This window comes from Vipera berus (assembly GCF_964194415.1).
Source record: "Vipera berus genome assembly, chromosome: Z".
Classification (NCBI taxonomy): Eukaryota; Metazoa; Chordata; class Lepidosauria; order Squamata; family Viperidae; genus Vipera; species Vipera berus.
Genome location: NC_138205.1, coordinates 127,723,491 through 127,740,330, shown reverse-complemented (window position 1 = coordinate 127,740,330; position 16,840 = coordinate 127,723,491). Strand labels below are relative to the sequence as shown.

The 16,840-nt window shown below is 45.5% G+C and overlaps 1 protein-coding gene across 1 annotated transcript in view; it reads left to right on the top strand.

The window, feature by feature from the left end:
* GARS1 (glycyl-tRNA synthetase 1) overlaps positions 1–16,840 on the top strand; it is a 41,819-nt gene that overhangs the window by 478 nt on the left and 24,501 nt on the right. The window contains exons 2-5 of the mRNA XM_081345613.1: positions 6,517–6,618; positions 8,159–8,261; positions 9,876–10,017; positions 13,999–14,087. Of these exons, the coding sequence (XP_081201739.1) occupies positions 6,517–6,618; positions 8,159–8,261; positions 9,876–10,017; positions 13,999–14,087 (436 nt within the window). The remainder of the gene's footprint in view (positions 1–6,516; positions 6,619–8,158; positions 8,262–9,875; positions 10,018–13,998; positions 14,088–16,840) is intronic.

The window sequence follows — 16,840 nt, the reverse complement described above, 5'->3', positions numbered from 1 at the left end:
ATGGGGGGTGTAGTCCAACCCCTCCCTCTCCTCCCCCAGTGGTCCCAGGAGAGGAAAATTTATTTAATTTATTTTAATTCCATTTATATCCCGCCCTTCTCCGAAGACTCAGGGCGGCTTACAAGCTTAGCAGTAGCCTTCATTCTATGTATATTTATTTATTTATTTATTTATTTATTTGTTTCGATTTATATACCGCCCTTTTCCCGAGGGACTCAGGGCGGTTTACAGGGCAAATTAAAACAGTGCAATATGCCCGCTTGTTAGGGCTTTCACACACACCCCAAGCGGCATTATTACAAAGTCAGCTTAATTGCCCCCAACAATCTGGGTCCTCATTTTACCTACCTCGGAAGGATGGAAGGCTGAGTCAACCTTGAGCCTGGTGGGACTCGAACCTGCACTAATTGCAGGCAGCTGGTGTTACTTAAGGAGGCATTAGCCCACTGCTCCACCAAGGCTCTTTTTTATTTTATTTTTAGGAAAAGGGGCTCCTCCGCTGCAAGATGTAGATGGTCTACAACTCCCATCTGTGCTGGCTGGGGAAGATGGGAGTTGAAGTCCAGCATGTGTCCCTATGCTAAGGGGAGGTTGAGTTTTGGGAAGAAATAGATTCTGAATCGAAAGGGCCTCCTGGATGTTTTATCCTTGCCCCCCCCAAAGCCCAATTTTTATGATGGGGGGGCTTTGCTTAGATGCTGGATCTTAAGGCTTTTAGGGAACCCCCCCAGTTAAATAATTACCACTTTATTTCTTGATGTTGGCCTCAAGATACTTTAAGGCAATGTACGCCCCCAATTAATCTTCCCTGGTGTGCTGGGAGTAAATCTTTCTTATCACTCTTTTCCCCATTTGCTTGCGCCTTGAACCATTGAGGTCTGTTATCTTGAGGTTGCTCATCTCTAGAGTTGCCTTATCTGCCTTTTGAGGTCATCTCACCTCCTCCGTGATTGATCTGGGTCACTTAGTGCCACTTCCCAAGAGCAGATCCAGTGGCTTTTGTTGAAGGGGTTGATTTGTTATGTTCTTGTCCCAATGAAACGCTCCGTTTTGGTGCTCTTGGGTATAATTTGATTTGGCTTCTTGCACTGGAAGATGTGCTTGGGTCTTCTCAAGTAACTGATCTCCCTGCGACCTTTCTTCAGTTTTGTAAGTTTGACCTCACAAACGTGCCACCAGAAGTGTACCTGTCTTGGAAGTTTTGGGGCACACACGTTTCATCCATTGCACTGACTGACGTAGCCTTTTGTTTTCTTGGGGGGGGGGGAGGAGAAGAGGCCCTTCCAATTGTTAGGATGAAATTTCCTTTCCTTGGATCTGCTTTTTATGTCTTAGCCAGCCTCTCAAATGGAAATTGTCCCTCTTAAAAGGCCTGTGTTTATTTGACACAGCTGTCAAATCTGACGGCTAAGCAAAGTGTTCTATAGAGGTAGTCCTTGTTTTATGACTTTAATTGGGACTGGAATTTAAGTCAGGTGTGGCTGTTAAGCAAGTCGTCATGTCGCTTGACCTGATTTCTTTTAACAACCATTTTTGCATGATTGTTAAATAGACCACACAGTCATTAAGTAAATACGGCTTTCCCAACCGATTTTGCTTGTCAGATTGGGAAGGATGCTGTAGCCATCGTAAATGTAAATGAGTTGACAAGGGCCAGAATTGCAGTCACATGATGGAAAGGGTGGTGTGACGGTCATAACTTTGAGGATGGGTCATAAGTCACTTTTTCTGAGGGTATTGTAAGTTTAAACTGTCATATGTTGAGGACTATAGACTGTAGATCTGTTTATTCAAGATTTACACTTAATTAAATGGATAGTTCTGTTCCGTGTGCCTCTTATTTTTTGCTTAGCAAGTCACAGGGGGAAAAAATGCGTCAGAATGTCTTTTAGGGAACAGGATTGGTAGCATCTTAATTGGAATAAGCTTTGTCTTTTTCTGAATCATCCTGCACCTCCCAAAACTGATTGAATTACAAAAAGTGGTTGAAGTGAAAAAGCCAAGGAGCTGGCTTCAGAGCTTGGAAGCAACTATGAAGAATGAGCAGTGGCTTTTTCGTGGAAATACTCCTGCATTTTTCCTGCTGACTTAAGGGAGAAATTTTTTAAATTCAGGCTGATCCATGATGGAACTGAAGAATCACATGGTGATGTAACATTGCCAAAAGAGGCATTTTGGTCTGTCCAATGAAGAGGATGCTTATAGCGACGTTTGTGGACTTCAACTCCCAGAATTCCCCCCTGCTAGCTGGGAAATTCTGGGAGTTGAAGTCCGCCCATTTTAAAAGTTGCCAAGGTTGAGAAGACACTGCTGTAAAGTCAGCCTTGCTTATTTCAGAGGGACAGGAAGTAGAGCTCTCTTGATTTCCACCCTGGAAGTCTCCTTGATTAGAGATCAGTGTGGCTGGGAGGGGTTAATGTTTTCCTGCTGCAGTGGTGCCTGATGCAATAAGGGACTGTAAACAAAAGGGCGGGTCCTTTTGATTGATAGATAGATAGATAGATAGATAGATAGATAGATAGATAGATAGATAGATAGGACAGAGCTGGCCTAAAATTTGCCACATCAGTATGTGGGGCTGGAAGAAGGGGGTGCCTGCTGATCCTCCCTCCACTCTTCACCCCCAGTTCTCCTCTCTCTGCTGCTTGAAGAGATCTCAGTATCTTATATCCCTTCAGAAGGCATGTATGCTTTACTGGGGATTTCCTTTCTATTTCGCTTTCGCTCTTAGAACTAAGAGCACTGCAGATCTACAGCTCCGATTCCTGCAATAGCAATGCTTGTCCTCCCTTTTCCTCCAACTGACACTGTCTGAATGTTCTTCTTCTTTAAAAAAAAACCCTCCTGCCACGTTTGCCTGCAACTGCAGCTTTCTTTTAAAAATAGAGGCAGTTCTTGAGAACTGGCATTCTTCTTCCTTTCCCCGCTTGCATTGTTAGGTTTGAGATTTATCGTATTTGGAGTTTGCCCTCTTGTGGAGAGACCCAGCCCGTGGGATTGCCAAGAATCTGACACAACTGAATGGATAACAGCATTGTCAATCAGAATAGGAGTCGGGAGGGATATTTAGTCCAGCCCCCTGCTCAAGCCAGGAGACCTTATACCAGGGGGTCTTCATACTCGGCCCTTTTATGAATTGTGGACTTCAACTCCCAGAATTCCTCAGCTAGTATGCCTGGGGAGTTGAGGTCCACAAGCAGGGCTCTTCAAACTGGATCCTTTTATGACTTGTGGACTTCAACTTCCAGAATTCCTCAGCCAGCATGCCTGGCTGAGGAATTCTGGGAGTTGAAGTCCACAAGTCATAAAAGGGCCAAGTTTGAAGGCCCCTGCCCTATACCAATACAGACAAGCTCCAGTGATGAAACACCCACAACTTCTGCAGGCAAGCTGTTCCACTACAAGTAGTCCTCAACTTACCACAGTTCGTTTAGTGATGGCTCAAGTGTACATCACTGAAAAAAGTGACTTACGACCGTTTTTCACACTTGCGACTGTTGCAGCATCCTCATGGTCACTTGACCAAAATTCAGACACTTGGCAACTGATTCATGTTTAAGACGGTCACATTGTCCTGGGCAGTGCTTTTTTTGTAAAAGAAAAAGGTGCCGGAACTCACACATGTCATACAACCCACCTTGCCTACCCTACAAGGTTCCATCCAGAAAAGGTGCCGGAACTCTGTTCTGAGCGTTCTATGAGAAAAAAAAGCCCTGGTCCTGGGGTCCTGTGAACATCTTTTGCGACCTTCTGACAAGCACAGTCAATGGGGAAGCCAGATTCACTTAGCAGCCATGTTACTAAGTTAACAGCTGTAATGATTCACTTAACGACTGTGGCAACAAAGGTCATAAAATGGGGCAAAACTCACAACATATGTCTCACTTAGCCATATACGTTTGGGGCCCAATTGTGGTCGTAGGTTTGAGGATTACCTGTTGTTAATTGTTCTTACTGTGAGGAAATTTCTCCTTAGTTCCAGGTTGCTTCTCTCCTTGACTAGTTTCCATCCGTTGCTTCTTGTCCTGCTTTCAGGCGCTTTGGAGAATAGCTTGACTGCCTCTTCTTTGTGGCAGCCCCTGAGATACTGGAACACTGCTATCATGTCCCCCCTCGTCCTTTTTTCTAGATAAGCCATACCCAGTTCTTGCAACCCTTCTTCATATGTTTTAGTCTCCAGGCTTTTATTTAATTATTTTAGTTACTCTTTTCTGCATTTTCTTCCAAAGCTGCCTCCTCCTCCTCCTCTTGTAAAATAACCAATTCCTTGTCCACTTTCAGTTGTGCTTTTATCCATAGCTTTCAACTCAAATTTGACTTTCTCCCTTCAACAACAACAACAATAAAGTTGGAAGGGACCTTTGAGGTCATCTAGTCCAATCCCCTGCTCAGGCAGGAAACCCTATACCATTTCAGAGAAATGGCCATTTCCCCTATCCTGTTCATCTCTGCTTGGGGAACCAGAACTGGGTGGTGTAAAAGAGATTTTTTTTTTAAGAAAATGAATGCAGTACAGGCACGAGTACAAATGGGAACAGAATTTTCATTGCTAAGCCAGGTGGTTGTTAAGTGAGTCGTGCTCAAGTTTAGAAACATTTTTGCCATGATCGTTAAATGAATCATGTGGTTGTTAAGCGAATCTGGCTTCCCCTGTTGATTTGGCTTCTCAGAGGCCAGCTGGGCAAAGTCATATACGGTGATCCCGTGATCTCAACATGCTTGCAGCCATTGTAAATACGAGTTGTAGTCCAACACGTAGTCCGCAGGCTTTTTATTGATTCAGGCCACCAATTTGAACTCTTTCCTGGAGTGTCATCGTTGAAGAGGGGATTTTCCCAGTCCTGTTTAAACACTTCACAACATGGGCCACTCCGAATTATCACAATTCCGGTTTGGATTCTATTGTGCAATAGCCCAATGACAAAATGTGCATCATTTTGCAGGGGGTTAGACTAGGTGACCTCCAAGGTCTCTTCCCACTTTATTATTATTGTTGGTGTTGTTATTGTTGTTGTTGTTGTTGTTGTTGTTGTTGTTATTATTATTATTATTATTATTATTATTATTATTATTATTATTCATTGCACAGTCTGCCAGATGTTCAGACTGGATTTGGCATTTTTGTCTACCTGTCGAGTCCTTACCAAGGAGCTGGGATAGGCAGATGTGGGTGTTTGATGGTATTACAGATATCGTTGCAGGATGGAAGCTGTTGTTGTTCTTATTATTATTTGTTCATCTTATGCCAAAATATGGGTATAGACGTTTAAAAAAGGAGAGAGTAAAAAGGAGAGGATCTCTCTTTTTTTTCCTTTCACTTAGTGCAAACAGTCCTTGACTTACGACCACAACTGAGCCAAAAATTTCTGTTGTCACGCGAGATGTTTTAAGTGAGTTTTGCTCCATTGTACAACTTTTCTTACCACAGTTGTTAAGCGAATCATAGCTGTCGATACCCTGGTTGTTAAGTGAATCTGGTTTCCCCATTGACTTTGCTTAACAGAAGGTCGCAAAAGGGGATCACAGGACCCGGGGACACAGTGACCGTCATAAATATGAACCAGTTTCCAAGCATCCGAATTTTGATCACGTGACCATGGGGATGCTGCAAAGGTTGTAACTGTGAAAAACGGTCATAAGTCCCATTTTTCCAGTGCCCTTTTCACTTTGAACAGTCACTAAACAAACTGTTGTAAGTCAAGGACTACCTGTGTCTCCAAGAGGAAACATGATGCTTTCGGCCGCCTAGGAGTGTTATGAAGTTCAAGGCACGTCTGGTGTTTGGTTTGTAAAATGAAATTACCTTCATAATTTGCTCTTTATTTCGCCTCTTTCAGAAAGTTAAAAATAAATAAATATTAAATTCATTTGCTGCATGTCTTTTCCTATTTAATTTTCCTTTCCCCCTTCCCCCCCCCCCCGGTCTCTGTGCAGTTTCTCCCCCACACCACGTTTTTGGGATTGTTCTAGTGTTTCAGCCGAGAGCAGACAGCCATCGGTCGCAGATCCTTGAATTTAGATTTCTGTCCTGAGCAGGACAGAATTGAGGCCTTTGAACTCTGGTGCTGGAGAAGACTCCTCCGAGTCCCTTGGACTGCAAGGCGATCAAACCGGTCAGTCCTAGAGGAGATCAACCCTGACTGCTCTTTAGAAGGCCAGATCCTGAAGCTAAAACTCAAATACTTTGGCCACCTGATGAGAAGGAAAGACTCACTGGAGAAGAGTCTAATGCTGGGAAAGATGGAGGGCAAGAGAAGAAGGGGACGACAGAGAAGGAGGTGGCTGGATGAAGTCACTGAAGCAGTAGGCGTGAGCTTAAATGGACTCCAGAAGATGGTAGAGGACAGGAAGGCCTGGAGGAACGTTGTCCATGGGTTCGCGATGGGTCAGACACAACTTCGCAGCTAACAACAACAACAACCTGAGCAGGAGGTTGAACATGATGCCCTCAAGAGATGAGTTCTAAGGTTCCCTGGCCTAAAATTCGCCTCTGAATGATTTTTTTTTTCTTCCAAGGGAGAGCTTGTTCGAAAGCTGAAGGATGAGAAGGCTCCCCAGATGGATGTAGATAAAGCTGTGGCTGAACTCAAAGCTCGGAAGAGGCTCCTAGAAGCCAAGGTGAGTCTTGGAATCAAACTTCCCATCCCTGTTTCTTTTTTTATTATTATTATTATTTTATTTTATCCAGAGTAAATGGCTTATTTCACCCATAAAATCTTAATTCAGCGTTTCGTATCTGCAGAGTAAAATACGCAGCAGGATTCTACATTTCTCCTCAGTTCCCCCAACAAAGTCACACACATTAAAAAAAAAATCCTCATTTTTAACGAAATACAGTTTATTATTTATTTATTTATTTATTTATTTATTTATTTATTTGTTTGTTTGTTTTTATAAACCGCCCTTCTCCCGAGGGACTCGGGGCGGTGTACAGAATAAGGTAGGCATACAGAATGAACAATAGTGAAAAAACAATAGTAAAATACAAACTGGGACCCCAATTAGAGCTATCAGGCCAGGCCGGACTGCTGGAACAGGTAAGTTTTTAATTCGCGCCGGAAGGTGCGGAGGTCGGGGGCCATCCGGATTTCGGTTGGTAAGCTGTTCCAGAGGGCTGGCGCACCCACTGAGAATGCCCTCCCCCTGGGGGCCACCAGCCGACATTCCTTGAGCGGTGGCACCCTGAGGAGGCCCTCTCTGTGGGAGCGCACAGGACGGTGGGGTGCTGACATCGGCAGAAGGTGCTCCCGTAGGTAGTCCGGACCCATGCCATGTAGGGCTTTGTATGTCATTGTTAGCACCTTGAACTTCACACGGAAGGCAACTGGAAGCCAGTGCAGCGCATGGAGGAGAGGTGTGATATGGGAGTATCGGGAGGCTCCCAAGAGTGTCCGTGCCGCTGCACTTTGCACCAGTTGAAGCTTCCGAGTGGATCTCAAGGGCAGCCCCATGTAGAGAGCGTTACAATAGTCTAGGCGAGAGGTCACAAGAGCATGGGTGACTGTACGTAAGGCATCCAAGTCCAGATAAGGCCGTATTTTGGGTTGAGATTGGCAAGTGCCGATGGCTGCGTATAAAAACTAATATCCACTTTTTCAGACCAGCAGATGCAAGGACAAGTTGAAGTTAATTACAGCGGAAACTAAATTTTCTGACCTTCATCTGGCTCAACCTTGTAATTTGGGATTGCAGCAGCCACTGCTCCTTGCTTTCTAGCTTGATCAGACCAATATTTTGGCTGGTATTTCTGTCCCTTTGTACTCGTTTGGAAATCAGCTTCCCTATGTTTCTTTTCTGAAAACACAGGTCCTCTACTTACGGCCCGCAATTGAGCCCAAAATTTCTGTGGCTAAGTGAGACGTTTGTTAACTCAGTTTTGCCCCATTTTGAGACCTTTCTTACCACAGTTGTTAAGTGAATCACTGCAGTCGTGAAGTTAGCCACACGGTTGTTTAAGTGAATCTGGCTTCCCCTTTGGATTTTGCTTGTCAGAAGGTTGCAAAAGGGGGAATCCCATGATCCCGGGACGCTGCCACCGTCATAAATACGAACCAGGGGCCAAGCGTCTGAATTTTGATCACGTGACGACCACAGGAGATGCCGCAGTGTATAACTGGACATCATGGCTGCACATGATTCTGTGTTTTATGTTTTTTAGGAGCTGGCTCTGCAGCCTAAGGACGACGTTGTGGACAGGCTTAAAATGGAAGATACTTTGAAACGAAGATTTTTCTACGACCAGGCCTTTTCTATTTATGGAGGTACTATATACCTCTCCATAGCATGGCATTCTTCCTTGTAATTAGCCGTCAGTTTTATTACATACGTGTCATTTATTAAAAAAAATATATTTAATATGTATACAGATAAAAAATATTTAATTAGCAGTAGATATCCTAACGTTCTCAGTCCAACTCAAAGCAAGGGAAAAATCTTGTTTTAATGTCTTAAGTCACTTATTTTAATGTTTGACACTTGGTGGAGCAGTGGGCTAATGCCTCCTTAAGTAACACCAGCTGCCTGCAATTAGCACAGGTTCGAGTCCCACCAGGCTCAAGGTTGACTCAGCCTTCCAGCCTTCCGAGGTAGGTAAAATGAGGACCCAGATTGTTGGGGGCAATTAAGCTGACTTTGTAATAATGCCGCTGGGGGGGGGGAAAGCCCTAATAAGCAGGCATATACATAGAGTGAAGGCTATTGCTAAGCACATTGGTTTGTAGTTAAATTGTAAGCCGCCCTGAGTCTTCGGAGAAGGGTGGGATATAAATGGGATTTAAAAAATTAATTTTTAAAAAAACTTCCCTAAGTCACTGTGTGCGAGTTGGGCAACCATATAAATTTGTTTAATGAATAAACATAAAGGGGAAAAAACAACAACACTTAAATAACGAAGCCAGGCATTAAAACCAGCGGTTCCCAACCTTTTCTGTACCCCGCACCCCTAGAACGCTTCCGATATATTCTCGCACCCCTTACGAAAGTAACGGCAACAAATTATGCATATACACCATAATTTTGGAAACCCAAGTTTTTGCACCCCCTGGGATATCGTCTCGCACCCCCCCCCCAGGGTTGGGAACCCCTGCATGAAAGCCTCAAAGTGGACTGCTGGACTCAGCTGAAAGAGTGCTGGAGAAAAAGTGGTTTCATTCTCCATGAAGAGAGGTAGAAGCATGTAGGGACAGAATGGTTTTCTTCTCCCCCACCACCTACAGAATGATGGAGATAATACAAACCTGCAGCGTTATAATTTCATAGGAACAATAAATGAAGCTCAGTTCTCTTGTGACCTGTGGCTTGAAGTAAGCGCAGGCTAGATGCACGTTTTGTATTCTGACAATCTGATTTTACTCCCTAGGATTCCAAAAGTGGTTTCCTTCCTTCCTTCCTTCCTTCCTTCCTTCCTTCCTTCCTTCCTTCCTTCCTTCCTTCCTTCCTTTTCTTCCTTCCTTCTTTCCTTCCTCCCTCCCTCCCACCTGCCTTGTCTTCACCCTGCCATCTCCCCCTTCTCTGTCTCCTTCCCTTCTTCCTATTCTCTCCTCCTGTCTCTTTCCTCTTGTCCTTCCTTCTTCCTCCTATCTAGTCCTCCTCCTTGCTTCATTCCCCTCTTCCTCTTCTCTCTTTTTCCTTCCTTCTTTCCTACCTCTCTTCACACCTCTTTCTTTCTTTCTTTCCTTCCTTCCTTCCTTCCTTCCTTCCTTCTTTCTTTCTTTCTTTCTTTCTTTCTTTCTTTCTTTCTTTCTTTCTTTCTTTCTTTCTTTCTTTCTGTCTGTCTGTCTCTCTCTTCCGCCCTCCCTCCCTCCCTTATCAGATTGAACGAAAGATGTTGTTAACAGGATTTGTGGATTTTTGTTTGCCTGCTTTGTTTCTTGCAGGAGTGAGTGGCCTGTATGACTTTGGTCCTGTGGGTTGTGCTTTGAAGAACAACATAATTCAAGCCTGGAGGCAGCACTTCATCCAAGAAGAGCAGATTTTTGAGATAGATTGTACCATGCTGACACCCGAATCTGTTCTGAAGTAAGCACAGACGTCTCTGCGTAAAACGCTTAGGTTTCCGAATCCTCAGTCTCTTCAAACGTTTGTTAGAACCATCTCTTACTGCGACTGTCTACAAACCTGGTTTCTCAGGGAGTCATAATCTCGCTATTACAAAATGTGGTCTGTATGGTCTAAAAGTAAATTGTGATTGCATCCGTAATATTGTGTTCCCTGCTGGTCACTGCACCGCAAAGGGTTGAAAGTGTGGCTTCGGTTTAGGGGAGGCCAACTAAGATGATCCAGAGGTTGCAACAGTTTTCGTAGGAGGAAAAGTTGCGACATTTGGACCTTTTAGCTCTGGAAAGAAGGCAAACGAGAAGGGACACGATTTAAGCGCCCAGAATTAAGCGTAGTAGGGAATCAAATGAAAAAGGGAAGCTATGTTCTTCTTTCCAAAAAAAAAAATATTACCCTCTGACGTCACCCAGTGAAATGAGAAGCTGGAAGAATTGGGACAGACCAAAAGGAAATATAATGACTTGGAATTCTCTCCTGTGATCTGCGCCGCTGGTGACCAGTTTAGTGGGCTTCGGAAACGGATTGAACCTATTCTTGGAGGTCCTGGAGATCCAGGACTCTTATTAGCCTTGTTGGCAGTGGGGTTCCCCTTTGAAGGCTGTCTGCTGGGAGACTGGCGGACTTCAGGAGCAGTTGATGGGCCCCTGTGAGAACAGACTGCGGAAGTGGTGAGCAAGAGGGCTGGTCCTTACATTTAGCAGATGATGTACATGTTGCCCTTAACAACAGTTCATTTAGCGACCGTTCAAAGTTACAAGAGCATTGAAAAAAGTGATTTTTCCCCCCCACACTTAGGAGCAGTTGCAGCATCCTCATGCTTGTGTGACCAAAATTCAGGCGCTTGGCAATCGATTCATGTTTGTGACGGTTGCAGTGTCCCAGGGTCACTTTGGCAAAGTCGATGGGGAAGCCAGATTCACTTAACAATCGGATGACTAATTTCACAACTGAAGTGCTTAACTTAACAAGAAAAGCCATAAAATGGGGGCAAAGCTCACTTAATGAATTTCTCACTTAACGACATAAATTGTGGTCGTAAATTGAGGAGTATCTGTAGTCCTAAATCTGAAAATCCCATTCATCATCTGAAAACCGCAAAGTTTGAACCTGGTTATATGCCTAGGCGCTGTGTCCAGAAATCATATTAACTTGTCTTCCCTGAAGAATCGTGAAAGTACAATTTGCTTTCCTTCCTTCCTTCCTTCCTTCCTTCCTTCCTTCCTTCCTTCCTCCCTCCCTCCCTCCCTCCCTCCCTCCCTCCACTGTGGTGGTGCAGTGGTTAGAATGCAGTATTGCAATCTAACTCTGCCCACAGCCTGGAGTTCGATTCTGACCAATTGAAGGTTGACAGCCTTCCATCCTTCTGAGGTCAGTAAAATGAAGAGCCAGATTGTTGGGGGAAATAGGCTGACTCTGTAAACCACTTAGAGAAGGCTGCAAAGCACTATTGGGTGGCATATAAGCCTTGGTGGAGCAGTGGGCTAATGCCTCCTTAAGTAACACCAGCTGCCTGCAATTAGTGCAGGTTCGCATCCCACCAGGCTCAAGGTTGACTCAGCCTTCCATCCTTCCGAGGTAGGTAAAATGAGGACCCAGATTGTTCGGGGCAATTAAGCTGACTTTGTAATAATGCCGCTTGGGGTGTGTGTGTGAAAGCCCTAATAAGCAGGCATATACATAGAATGAAGGCTACTGCTAAGCTTGTAAGCCGCCCTGAGTCTTCGGAGAAGGGCGGGATATAAATGGAATTAAAATAAAAATAAAAAAATAAAATAATTGCTAGTGCTGTTTTTCCCCCACTTCTCTTCCAGCTACTGTCCCTCCTTCTTCCCACAAAAATTCAAGAGTCAGTCTAAGTTCCTCTATTGCACATCATAAATCGATTGATTGGTTGCATGCATGCCGTCAAAGAACTGTTGACTTTAGATAGATTTTCTCCAGGAGTAGCTTCATTAAGTTGACAGCCCTTCTTTCCTACTTAGTTCCTCATCAAATTACATCACTTTTGCCATTAGATTTTTCTGAGGATTATTATAACCTAGTATATAGGCTTATATACTGCCCCATAGTGCTTTATAGCACCCTGTGCATGGTTTACAATGTAGAAGCATTATTTGTGTTTTGCCTCCAATAATCTGGCTCCTCATTTTACCGACCTCAACAGGCTGGAAGGCTGAGCCAACCTTGAACCCTGTCAGGATCAAACTCCAGGTTATGGACAGTTTGCCCACAATACTGCGCTTTAACCACCGCGCCACCAGGGCTCTTTATTATGTAAGATTCCTTATTAATACAATATACACAGAGCCTTGGTGGAGCAGTGGGCTAATGCCTCCTTAAGTAACACCAGCTGCCTGCAATTAGTGCAGGTTCGCATCCCACCAGGCTCAAGGTTGACTCGGCCTTCCATCCTTCCGAGGTAGGTAAAATGAGGATCCAGATTGTTGGGGGCAATAAGCTGACTTTGTAATAATGCCGCTTGGGGTGTGTGTGAAAGCCCTAATAAGCAGGCATATAATAATAATAATAATAATAATAATAATAATAATAATAATAATAATAATAATAATAATAATAATAATAATAATACATATGAAGGCTATTGCTAAGCACATTGATTTGTGCTTTAAATTGTAAGCCGCCCTGAGTCTTCGGAGAAGGGCGGGATATAAATGGGATTTATATATATATATAAGGCTGCTGTCCTCAACTTGGTGTCCCCATGCATGCCAGTGTGGTCACTGTCACCTAGATCTAGCAAAAACTATTCATAAGTTGATACAGAAACCAGTGTCTCACAATACCATGACAAATGATTTATGAGCTGTGGTGATGTGGTTAGAATGCAGTATTGCAGGCTAACTCTGTCCGCAGCCAGGAGTTCAATCCTAATGTAGCTCGAGGTTGAACTCAGCCTTCTCTCCTTCCCAGGTCTGTAAAATGAGGACCCAGATTGCTGGGGGCAACGTAGAGAGGGCTGCAAAGCAGGGTGAAGCGGTCTATAAGTCTAAGTGCTTTTGCTATGTAATGTCTTTTAAAAGGTAGATAAATCAGGCTGCAGGTGTAACTCTGTTGAAAGGTATTTCTGGAGATTGGTGCTAAAGAGGAAAATGCCCTCTTAGAGATCTAGCTGTGTTTCCCCAAAAGTAAGACCTATCTCCAAAATAAGCCCTAGCTTTGGGGCAAGGCACACACCTAAAAATCAAGCTGGGGTGGGGGTGTGGAGTTGCAGCCAGGCCTCTCCTTGCTGGGCCACTTCTTCTGAGGCCTCTTCTGCAGCCGGGCCTGCATTTCTCAGTCACAGGGCTTTCTGGAAGGCGTGTGCAGCCAATAACTCAGCTATGAATGCAATCCATAGCTCAGTTCTGCAAGACGTCAGCAGCCGAGCACCAAGCTATGGATTGAATCAGCTGCTTAGGCCTTCTGGAAAGGCCTGACTGTAAAATGCAGGCCCGAATGCAGCTGCAGAACTTTGGTCCCAGAAGAAGTGGATCAGCTGGGTGGGGCTGTCGGTGCTAGAGTTGAGGTAAGAGAGTTGGAAGGGATCTGGAAGTCGTCTAGTTCAACTCCCTGCTCAAGCAGGAAACCCTATAATATTTCATGCAAATGGCAGTCCAGTCTCTTCTTAAAACCACTGCAGTTATTAAGTGAATCACACCGTTGTTAAGCGAATCTGGCTTCCACCATTGACTTTGGTCACCAGAAACCGTAGGGCAGTGGGTTTACAAACAGCAGTCCTGTGACTCCAGGACACTGCAGCCATCATAAATAGACTTGGTTGCCAAGGGACTGAATTTTGACAACGTCACTTGGGGATCCTTGTACGTGCCAGGACTTGCTGCAAGTCACATTTTCCTATGTCATCGTATCTGTCGCTAAACGAATGTCTTACGTTACTAGTATTTGCTCTGCGTTGGGTAATATTGGTGTTTTTCCTTGCAGGACCTCTGGACATGTGGACAAATTTGCAGACTTCATGGTGAAAGATGTAAAAAGCGGAGAATGCTTCCGAGCTGATCACCTCCTGAAGGGTATTCTTTAGATTATTTCATCCTCTCTACCTAATTTCATCATAATGAGGTTTAGGGCCTGTCTCTTGACTTCTTCTTGTCCTAACATCCACTGCACTCCACAGCAGCTGTTGGCATCTTACAGATGAAAATTAAAAGACAGCAAAAAATGTCTGTGGAGATTCTCATGGTTTCCCCAAAAGGCAACTGGACTTTGTTTTTTTTTCCCTTGAGGAAGAAGATGGCTTTCAAAGACAGAAAAGTCCATATTCTGGGCAGAGAGGACTGCTGGTTGGGAAGGGGTAAAAGAGGCCATTTGTGTTAACATTATGTTAAGAGAGGGGGAAGCGTACAACACCACCTGTCGTCTCTACAACAGGGCTTTTCAACCTTTTCACCGACTGTACCACTTTCAGGATATGGCAACATCCGAGTACCACCAGTCGCCTAGCAAGGTGTTAAAAACTTGATGACCAAAAAAAAAAAAGGAAAAAAGTGATGAAGTACAGGTAGTTCTCGACTTACAACAGTTCGCTTAGTCACTGTTCGAAGTTACAATGGCACTGAAAAAAGTGCCCCCCAAGCCACAGCCGAGCAAGACGCCTGCCCACCTGCACGGTGGCACTCTTCCTCCTGTCCAAGGTTTTCATTGTTGTGAGCATTTCTGTTGAGGATTGGCAGCGGGGCTGGGTGTGTGTGTGTGTTTGGTTTTTATTGACCCTGGGGCACTGTGACCGTCATAAATATGAATCAGGTGCCAAGCATCTGCATGTAAATCACAAGACCTTGGAGATGCTGCAACATTCTAGCCGATCGGTGCTTATTCTGGGCTCAGCAAAAGTGCCAGGATCAGTGCCGAACTCCAGCTAGATCACGGGTCGGCAACCCGCGGCTCTGGAGCCACATGCGGCTCTTTGAGCCGTCTCCTGCGGCTCCCAGCCGCCCGGTGCGCGCGCACCTCTTCGAACGGGCAGTGGTGCACGCGCACCTCTCCAAATGGAGAGTGGCACCGCCCGTTCCGAGAGATGCGCGCGCACCTTTCCGAAGGGCGGAGGTGCGCGCGCACCTCTCCAAACCACCGCCATCCCATCCGGAGACATTGACGAACACGGCAGCTGTGCAAACGGGATGGCGGCGGTTTGGAGAGTGCGCGCGCACCTCCAAGCTGCCGCCGTCCCGTCCGGAGACCTGCCGCGTTTGTCAAACATGGACGAACACGGCAGCTGTGCAAACGGGGTGGCGGCGGTTTGGAGAGTGCGCGCGCACCTCTCCCAAGCCGCCGCCGTCCGGAGACCTGCCGACGGACGGCGGCGGCTTGGGAGAGGTGCGCGCGCACTCTCCAAACCGCCGCCATCCCGTTTGCGCAGCTGCCGCGTTCGTCCATGTTTGACGAACGCGGCAGGTCTCTGAACGGGACGGCGCGCACCTCTCCAAAGGGGAGATCCGTCGCCACGCAGGTGCCTCCCATTTTGCCCATGCACAAAATGTTTTTTGCGCATGCGCGTGAGTGGACGCACGCGCGCGCACTTTTTGCGGCTCCCACTTTTTTGTTTGTGTGATAGAACCGGTTCTGAGTGGCTCTTTTCCTTTTTCCGGTTGCCGACCCCTGAGCTAGATCCTGGCGCTGATCCCGGCGCTTCCGCTGAGCCCTGACAGCCCTGCAGCTCCAGCCGTCTTTCGCTCAGACTTGTGCGGTGCTGCCACCGGTTCAGCTCATTCCCCTCCCCCACTACCACTTTTCTAGGATGGTCGCGTACCACCGGCCAGGTGCCATTGTACCACAGGTGGTATCTGTACCACAGGTTGAGAATCCCTGTTCTACAAGGCAGCCCTTTCAGCAGTCCCAAGAAAGGTCCTCCTTCCCCATTTGCACTCGTGATTCAGGTGACCTTGAGGGCACAGATAAGCCTCCAAGTGGCCTCAAGAGCTCTCAGAGAGAGGGCTAACGACCAGATGACTGTAAAGAAATAACGATCCTTCCATCGCCCCCCCCCCACCATCCTGTAAGAACTGATGAAGCTTCTTGGATGAGAAGCAAAATGTCTCCTTCAGGGGGAAAAACAGTTCGGTTACCTTTCAAAAAAAAAAGTGCACCTTTGGAATAAAAGAATGCAGGTAGTCCTCGACTTAAAACTGTTGATTTAGTGACTGAAGTTACAACAGCCCTGAAAAAGGTGAGTTATGACCATTTTGCACACTTGCGACTGTTTCAGCGTCCCTATGGTCATGTGATTTACATTCAAATAGTTGATAAGTGGCTCCTATTTGTGACATTTTCAGTGTCCAGGGGTCACGTGATCCCCTTTTGCGACCACCTGGCAAGCAAAGTCAACGGGGAAGCCAGATTCACTTAACAAACGTGCCACTCACTTAACAGCTGCAGTGATTCGCTTAGCAAACGTGGCAAGAGAAGTCATGCGGTGGGGCAAAACTTGCTTTACAAATGTCTCGCTTAGCAACATAAATTTTGGGTTCAGTTGTGGCCGTAAGCCCAGGACCACCTGCATATTAAAGGGTAAAACGCCATCTGATTAGACGGCAGAACCGTAATCCAAAGGGGCTCAATCACCATCCTTATCTTTAAATCCTTAATTTTAAAAGCTTAAGTCTCTTTAACCGCCCTGAGTCCTTCGGGAGAAGGGCGGTATACAAATTGAATAAATAAATTTAAAAAAAAAACAGTTTGCAGAAAATCGAAAAGGTCAGAGCAGTAAAAACCTAGGCTGGGCAGCTATGGATATTGCTCTGCAAGAACGGAGCTATGATTGGCTTGT